General features: G+C 44.3%; 1 protein-coding gene across 11 annotated transcripts in view; it reads right to left on the bottom strand.

Moving 5' to 3' along the window:
• Positions 1-9,303, bottom strand: part of HERC3 (HECT and RLD domain containing E3 ubiquitin protein ligase 3) — a 77,860-nt gene that overhangs the window by 14,271 nt on the left and 54,286 nt on the right. For 8 of the 11 annotated variants that reach the window (XR_003092696.1, XM_025197273.1, XM_025197278.1 and 5 more), the window contains 4 exons: positions 6,133-6,303; positions 5,093-5,236; positions 2,406-2,572; positions 1,058-1,124 (listed from right to left, as the gene is read on the bottom strand). Coding sequence is in view for 9 of the 11 variants with exons in the window: in XM_025197273.1 (XP_025053058.1) it covers positions 1,058-1,124; positions 2,406-2,572; positions 5,093-5,236; positions 6,133-6,303 (549 nt within the window). In the remaining 2 variants the exon portion in view is untranslated. Of the gene's footprint in view, positions 1-1,057; positions 1,125-2,297; positions 2,573-5,092; positions 5,237-6,132; positions 6,304-9,303 lie in introns of all 11 variants that reach the window. The other 3 variants (XM_025197281.1, XM_025197280.1, XR_003092697.1) reach the window with 2 other exon arrangements.

The raw sequence follows: 9,303 nt of genomic DNA, 5'->3' as shown, positions 1-9,303 counted from the left end.
TAGGGAAATTACAAGGTTACATTAAAGGTGCCTTTTAGAGATGTTATTGTTAGTGCTGGGGCCTCATGACTTCAGCATTTAATTGTAAACAGACCTGCATGTGGCTGACTCAGACCCAGTAGCATTCATCTCCAGAGCTAAGACACACAAGACAACTTTAAGAGTTCTCCTTTATCAAGCTAGAAAAAGTATAGCCTTCTCATAACTCAGTGAGGTAGGAGGGGTTTCTTTACAACCCCCAGCACAGCATGCTGTTACTGTAGCTGTTTCCTTGGGTTGATTCTAATCAGAAACCCTCATGAAGCTTTTATCCCTTCATTCCACTCAACAGAAATGTTTAAGATGGACCATTTCAGACATTCCTTTGCAAAAACAGCAATCACCTGCCTATAAAGTTACAGCCAACACAGACCATCATGCTCCAGGTCAGCCTGACACAGCTTGAGACCTTTGAGGGTATCAGCTTTGGGAGGCAAGGAAGGTACCTTTTGAACTCTCAGTTCTGACTGGGGGAGCAGACAGAGAAAACAGTTGCCTAGAAAAATTGTGTTACTGTATTAGTTTGTGATGCTCTATACATATTTTAACTGAGAAAAAGAAAGATACACATGATCTAATTTATACTAAGATCAAATGTTTTTCTTCTGCCATTTTTAATTCTCTTGGATTTGCATCCCTTTAGAGAAATTACCTGAAAGAAAATCCTTTGGCATCTCAGTGTTTCATGAAAAAAATATCTATTAAACTATGTGCCTTAGTGACATCCTTTCCAATAAGGAACTTGGAAGCCATCATCTCACTAGCTTCCAGTGAGATGTCAGCTATTTGCCAAAGTAGGAGTTTAAAACTTTACTTGCTTTAATCTACTTAGTCTCAGTGACCACACAGACAAGGACAGCAAACCTCCAGAGACGAATTTTAGCATTTCCAAAACAAACAGCATAAATTTTACGGATATATCTGGAGGGAAAAACGCACAACATCCATCAATGTTTATATGATCTCTACCTCTACACACACCACAAATCACACTGCTGATGTATTTGATTTGCCTTACTGTAAAATTCAAGCAGAACATTTCTTCTACATCTTCTCCAGGGTAATCTAAAAGTTGCTGAAGACTCCTACAAAAAAGATGGGGGGGGGAAATCAATTATTCAAGAGTCTGTGCAAAGTCTGTGCTTAATGTTTAAAAAGAGGGGTAGAAATTATTTCATAGATTTTATAGACATTAGGGCTGGAAGGGACCTCGTAAGATCATCAGGTTCACCCCCCTGCCCAAATTAGCTAAAGTAAATAATATCCGAACTCCAGGTAACAGGATTCCAAGATAAACATTGCATTGTATAAAAGATGAAGACAAAGAAGTGCTTTGTGAGCAGTAAGATAAATGCCACACCACACACTTTCAACATAGTCTATGTCTTATTAGTACAAGGATCCTCTCCAATGGTCCAGTGTTTAGAAAAGCGTTTGATTTTTAGCACTAAAAGAAAAAAAAAAATCACAAGAAATGCACAAGAACTTCAGAAAGGGAGATCTAAATGAGGCTGAGAGGGAGAATCACTTTTATGTCCATTATTTTTAAATATCCTGTTGATGCCCCTCAGAACTGTTATAGGAATCCTGCATCTTCATGATGTCTTGCCTCAATTTTTGCTGTATGCTAAAATCATACAGCAGGATCAGAATGACTTAATATAACTTTGCTCTCACAACCTGTCAGAGCTGGGGCGGGGAGAGAAGGGGGTCTGCAGCCATGAAGTACTAAATCTTCAATTTCTTGTGTTCAAGAGAAACTATTGCTTCTCCACATTTAACTGTTTTTCAAACATGATATCTTTTTAGTTGCACTGATTTTGGCATCCCATGGTGCCAGGTGCCCAGCAGGTGAGGGGGATCACTAAGACAAAGTTTAGAGACTTAATGCATAAATCACTGAGAGAGGGGGAGCAGAGGCACAGTGGCTAGACTTGCCCAAGGTCAGAATAGGTCAGTGGCAGCACTGGGAATGGGACCTAGGCCTTCCAGAGTTGCAGCCAACAGTCTTCCCCTTCCCCCCGTGGCTGTGTGGCTATCACAGCTTGAGGACAAGAAGCCTGATCCTTCCTCCCCCAGGATTCTACTGGCCTCCGGTCCCAAAAGGAAAAAAAAAATTCAGCATGTGAGTGTCTTCCCAATTTCAGTGGCCCTCCTCACTTAAGCATATGCTTAAGCACTTCCCTAGACCAGGGCTCCTAAGTTAACTACTTGGTTGAAAAGACATTTAGCAAATCATTTATGTAACAAGAACTAACCAGTCTAATGCTCACTGCTCTCAGATGAGCAGCCTCCCTGCCCACTTCCTACAAGAAGTTGGTTGATAACTACTGAACAGCAGCCCAGCTGTTCCTTCAGCTTTGTACCTTCCTTCTGTAGGGGACAACTCTTTTAAATCTTCTAAGCAAGGTGTCACGTTCAACAGCTTCTTGTATAGAGCCAACGGAAAATGGAGGTCGACCACAGTGAAGTTGTATATGGCAAGTCCACATATTATCCCAATCAGGTGAAACCAGTTGTGTTCTACAAAACACTTCAAATATGCAAGGGGACAACAGTTAAAAAAAAAATAAAAGCAAGGTTATCCTGCTTAATTAAACAAGAATTTTCCCTGTCAAATATTTAAGTGTAGCAGCACACCTTCGGGACAGGCTTTCAAGAGTGCAAACCCCAACAGCTCCCATGGAGAGGCACACCACTGTAGAAAACCTACCCATTACATTTAATTGCCTATGCAGAAGAGCTCATTTTGGAAATGTGACCTTTGATTGTGAGCTCCTGAGAGCAGGGTCCATCCTCTTTGATTGCTTAGACAACACCTCACACATTGTAAGTCAGATCATAAATCAATCACAAAAAGTTTTCTTAATATTGATTCATGATATCACTTTTCTGGACAAAAGAATTTTAATAAACTGGATGCTAAAAAGGACAGGTGTACAATAGCATGTTTAGGCTCCAATTCTTCAGTGAACTCTTTGCAGGGAGAAATCTGAGTTCATCTGGAGCATGCTGCAAGACAGGGATTTATAATCCAAATCACCCACCCTTTCTTAACATCAGCCCCTTATATCAGGGGTCAGTATCATATGAACTGAGGCCAGATCTGGCCTACATTTTACTAAAGACACTCCAATCCTTGTCACAGCCTAGCCCAATGGTTCTCAACCTTTTTTAGACTCAAGACACACCTCATTCAGTTTGGGCACTCCTTGGAAAATGCAGCTCTTACTTTTCATGCATTTTTGAGTGTAGGAAAATACTAGAGCAATCTGTCTGCTGCAAGAACTCAGAAAGGCCACATTAAGACAGAATGTTTTTAACACTATGAATTTCTTTTTGAAATCTCTGGGTTTATCTTGTGAATCATGTTTATATACCTAACAGTGCTAACATTGCCTGCCACCCCAGGGCACCCCTGAAAGGAACTTAAGGTTCCCTAGGGTCCCACAGCATGGTGACTGAGAATCCCTGGCCTAACTGTTGGATCTGGATGGCCAGCTAATCCCCTGCTGCTAGCTCTGCTCCTGAAGAGGGCTCCTTCCAGGAATTTGGTGCAGGGGGCTGCTCTTTCCCGCACACTGCAACCTCTGCTCACAAAATTAGCGACTCTGGAACTTAAAACCTGGAGGTTCCTAGCTAGAGGGTCTTGTCGCTCTGCTCACAAACAGGCCAATTGCCACATTTGGGGTCAAGAAGGAATTTTACCCCCTGGTCAGATTGGTGCACGCTGTGGGGGCATGGCCCTCTTATTTGGATCCCTTGAAAGTCTTCGTAACAATACTTGTAGAAGCAGGACACTGGTCACTATTGTCTCCCTGCTTCACACATGGCAGCTTAGGGTGTTATTTCTTGTGGTTGTGCCAGGGTTGACTCTGTAGTTTTACTAATAGGTTAGACAACGGATTTATATAGGATGTCCTCTGGCTGTCCCTTCCAGTCATACTTCTCTATGATTCTGTGATCTCTCTAATTGCCCATTAAAATCAGTTGATAGCTGAGTTTGCCACCCAAATACTGAAGGAAAAATGTTTAAATTTGACACACAAATAACTATTTTTATTTAAATGTCTGTGAATAATCAGTGTTCCTGAGGCAAACAGTAAGTAAATTATTACTACATTTCACCTAATTTTTAATGGGTGTTTACTCTTGAGATATGTGTATCAGTTACAACAGAGTTGCACATTTGTTAAACTCTGCAAACCAGCAAACAAGATATTCTCACAATGTTTATGTGACACGTATTCTTATCACCATGTGATCTGTTATTTTCATAAACTTAATCCAAGCAGCAAATGCTGATAATCTTACTTGCAAATTACATAATGTAACATGCTATTTCCTTGCTTGTAAAATTCAACTGTTTAAATTTTAAAATATTTGGCTGAAACAAAACAAAGCAAAAATCATGTCAAGCCTATAAATTCGGCTTAAGCTACCTGACAATCCAGTTTTCACTGCTGCTAGCCTCTGGAGATGGGTTAGTGTGAAATGAACCATCTCCTCTTGTGTGATCCAACCTGATAAACAGATGCTTAGTCCACACCATACAAAAGGTTGGTTTGCCAGAGGAAGCAAGTCAGAATAACTCTGTTATTTTTTTTGTTGCATCAGGGCTCCCTGACATCAGACATTAAAAGTTCAATGCATGAATGGGATGTTGATGCACGAATGAGAGGACTGACTACAATTATGTGACCGAAAGGGAAAGCACAGAACTTCAAGGTCATTATGACCCAAACCTTTGAGACTGGAAAACAGCCTATGATTATTGATGTTTATAGTAAAGACAGAGTTGTTAACATAACTATTACAAACTGTCATCTAACAAGGCACACTTTATTGGATTATGAACTACATAGAGAGCTAGGGCCAGATCCTTAAGGTTTAGGTAGCATGGCTCTATTGAAATGAACAGACCTAAGCTAATTTACAACACACGAAGGTCTGGCCCATATAGGATTGAGGGAGAAAAATGAGAACAAGTTTAATTTCAACGCTGTCGTTACTTAAATCCAGCATGTACAGTACAGGCAGGTCAGGAAATCACCTTATCTGAAAACCAGAGCAGGTTGGATTCTGCATAGTAAGTGAACATCCCATAAATGGGATTCAGGAGCTCTTTTAACAGCAAAAGGAAAAATTCCTTTGTAACCCCTCCAGCATCAACAGCCTCCTCGCCATCAAAGATCACCTGTAGGACAAAGAGGCAACTAATTAAGGTAAGGGACCAGACTGTAGATAAGAGGCATCAGATTTAATTACAGGCCGTACAAAGTAATTACTGTGACATATAAAACCAGCACTAGCAATGAGACGGTTTCCATGCAGGCAAGGGAATCAGAAGGTGCTGATATGACATTCTTTATATACGGATGACTCTGCATTTCAGAAGGCAGGAGTAGACTCATAAATAATCAGTTGCTCTCTCGATAACTTTACAACTTCCCTTGTCCCAAACAGTGGACAGTTCTCCCAGTGATGAGTGCTACACAGATCATATTTCAGCAGCTGTTGAATTCTGTAGCTTCTTCTCAGAGAAAAGTACAGTCTATTTTAGATGACCCAAGAGTAGTGTAATTAGAAGTTGGGGGGTGGAGAGGAGGGGGAGGATGACCAGGGCAGCAGCCCTGAGTACTGACTTCGGATCAGATGCAAAAATAGCTGCCGCCTGAAGCACAGAACTGCCCTGTCAGGCCCCTGTGGCTCAATTTAGGTCTTCCTGCAAAATGGCCAGGGAACACAAGATAAAAAAAAAAGGAGGGAAAATTCTCATTTTGGGCTCTTGCTTTTGTCCCCTTATCCACCCACATCAATTAAATTGTCTTCCTTACAAGAAACCAACCCCTGCACCTGGCTGCCTTTAGCCACCACATATTGAGCCAAGCACCCAATAAAGTCAGCTGATCAGGGAGGAGAGACTCATCACCACACCAACTGGATGAAGCTTCATTACTAGTTACAGCTGTGCAGTTAATATACATGAATTTGACTACTGTGAGGTGGAGGAGGGGGGTGAGCTCTGCAAGAGGATTAAAGAAAAGAGAGAATTAAGGGGAAAAAGAACAAACAAGAACAGAAGGCTCTTACTTTAAGAGGCTTTTTCAAATCAATATCTGAATGAATGCTCAGCTCCCTCAAAGCATCGCCAACCAAGTTGCTCCTGCGGACATGAAGAACTAAGAAAGGGCTTCTGGCCAGCAGAGGCTCCAGAGTGAGAAGCATGAAGACATTTTGCAAGTTTGCACCATTGATTGCCACCTACGAGCAGTAGAAAGAAAAGGAGAGAGGTGCTGTGGGTTAAAAAACACAACAAAACAGAATCCTTCTACTATTTGTCTCTGCAGTAGAAACGGCTGTCTCCTCAGCCCCCAGGGTTGTGACCACACACTGAGGTTGTGGCCTGCCTTTCTTCTTGTGTTTGCCACAGCATCTCAGTATCAACCTTCATAAAGGTCCTGTCTCTCAGCACAAAAGAAACTGCCCCCTGTTTAATGCCACAACACTGCATTCACAGCAAACACACTCTTCATAGCAGTACACAGCTCACAAATAGCTGCCTTCAAGGAGACTCAAGTACTCACTGTACAGGAAGGTTACAGCATGAGCTGCTCCCATGCTACCTGAACAGTGTGTCTGACTTGCAGGGACCTCTCTCTAGGGGCAAGGTGATCCCTGGTTAAGCTAAGAGTTGAATGTTACACGGAGACTGGAATCGGGTATTGACAGCCACTTGTGGGTTTTCATTCTGAATGAATCTACCAACCAGCTAGTAGACTAACACTTCTCACATAGGCTGCCTACCAGCTGTGATGCTGCCTTCTGAACACCAGCAATGTAGGCTACATTTAATCAGCGACTAATTACAACTGCCTCTCTGCTCCTCAATGGAAGTTACATACAGGCACGTGCAGTTTTTACACACATCAACACCAGGCCACAGCTCTTTGTAATGTGCTAACAACTATGTGGCATTACCACCACCTACAGGAAAAAAGTTACATCAGCTCTACTTGACTACGCTCTAGTAGAGTTCACTGCTCTATTTATTGCCTATACTGCACACATGCAATTTACAGAATGATTCTAATGTTGACTTTGGCCAAGTATCCAGTACAAGTTAATGCCTGATCGGCTATACAATACTTAGTATCTCCAGTGACAGAAGCTATTATTATGCTTTGGAGAATCTGTCAGGAGTTCCAGGCAGAAATAAATATACAACACATTTAGTAAAAACAAACCTCAGAAATCCTATATTATCTCAATGCATTGCAAAGTGATAATGACCATTCTGATTATCACACATTTTTCAGAGTGAACTCATTCTATTTAAAAAGAAAATGGTTTCACTATAAGGGACCCAGTGTTGCCTCAAATGAACCCAGTAGCAAGAGGCCCTCCAATACATAACTACATAAGCCAGGGGTTCTCAAACTGTGGGTCTTGACTGAGCCCCCTGCAACTTAAAAGGGGGCTGCAAATTCTCTTCCCTCCCTAGAAGCAGTGGTGCTGGGCCGCCACTGCCATCAAGCACTCCATGGCACCGCCATGCACTGCACGCCACTTCCTCATGCCCAAGTCTGGATGGTTGATGAGCGGGGGGCAGGAGGGTCCCCGGCGGTTGGCTGGCTGGACTTGGGAGTGGAGAAGTGGCATGCAGCGCATGGCTGCAGCACTGAGTGCTCAATGGCAGCAGCGGCACTGACCCAAGTGCCACCGCTTCAACGGAGGGAAGAAATTTGCAACCCCCTTGTCATGGTATCAAAAAGTTTAAGAACCCCTAACATAAGCAATTCAATACTGAACATAGTTTATTAACTATGGGCAAATGTCACCAATAGATATGGAAAAGCAGGTGCGAAGGCAAAAAGAAAGAAAAAAGGAAAGAAAGAAAGACAGACTTTTGACTTTTAAGAAACGTTTATTAGAGACTGCACGCCATCAGGGACTGTGAGCAGGAGACAGACTCCTACTGCCAGGCCCTTCTCCCCCAGGAGGCAGAGGGTAGACCATGGTCTCCCTCCAGGACAAGGGAGGACTCGGGGACCTCCTTTACTGTCCAGCCCAGGGCTTGGACCAAGGTGGCGAGGGGCCCCAAGGCCCGCAGCGTCAAGGCCCCTGCCCGGCTGGAGCTTTGCAACAGGTACAAACCCCTTGCAGCCCCAGCAGAGCTCCCACAGGCAACACAGATGACACTGTAACTGCCGCCCCCGCTCTCCCTAAGACCAAACGCAAAGTGTTTGTCATGGGAGACTCCATCCTGAGGGGGACTGAGGGGGTAATCTGCCGCCACGACCCCTTAGCCCAGGAAGTTTGCTGCTTCCCGGGAGCCTGCATCCGAGACATTGCAGAGAAGATCCCTAAGCTCCTCCAGCCCACTGACCACTATCCCATGCTCCTCATCCATGTGGGCACCAATGACACAGCTTGGAGCGCTCCCAGCTGGGTCATGAGGCGCTACAGGGATTTGGGTGCAGGGCTAAAGGGTCTGGGGGCACAAGAGGTGTTCTCTTCGATCCTCCCAGTCTCAGGCAATGGGCTGAGGAGGGAGAGGAGGATCCAGGTAGCTAACCAAAGACTGCGGCGCTGGTGTCATCAGGAAGGCTTTGGCTTCCATTACCACAGTCTGCTCTTTGGAAAGAAAGAGGCAGTGAGTTGCTGGGAAGGGACGGCCTCTACCCCTCTCCGTTGGGGAGGAGGCTTTTCTCAGCCAGACTAGCTGACCTGCTCCACCAGGCTTTAAACTAAGCCCACCAGGAGATGGGGGGGACTACTGCCACTGCTGACTCACTGAGCGGCCCTTGCAAAGCCAGCAGGCCAAAGCACATAAGGGATCCCACCCCAGCCCTGGAACAAAATGTAGGCAGGGCAAGGGCCTCTAAGGGGACACTTGCATATCTATACACAAATGCCAGGAGCCTGGGGAATAAACAGGTGGAACTTGTCCTCCTGCTAAATGCAAATAACTATGATGTCATTGGGACAACGGAGACCTGGTGGGACTCCACCCATGACTGGACCATGGGTATAGACAGCTATACCCTGTACAGGAGGGACTGAGTGGACAAAAGGAGCGGGGGTGTAGCTGTCTATGTCAAAGAAAGCTACAAGTACCTGCAAGCCGACATTGGCGCCCATGGTGGACAACTTGAGACCCTCTGTGTTAAAATCCGTGGGGAACACGGCACAGGGATACTATGGTGGGAGTCTACTACAGGCCCCCTACCCAGAGTCAAGACCTTGACCAGGAGTTCAGCA

Source organism: Alligator sinensis, unplaced genomic scaffold (genome assembly GCF_000455745.1).
Source record: "Alligator sinensis unplaced genomic scaffold, ASM45574v1 scaffold125_1, whole genome shotgun sequence".
Lineage (NCBI taxonomy): Eukaryota > Metazoa > Chordata > Crocodylia > Alligatoridae > Alligator > Alligator sinensis.
The sequence above is the reverse complement of the archived record's forward strand: the minus strand, read 5'-3'. Positions and strand labels throughout refer to the sequence as shown.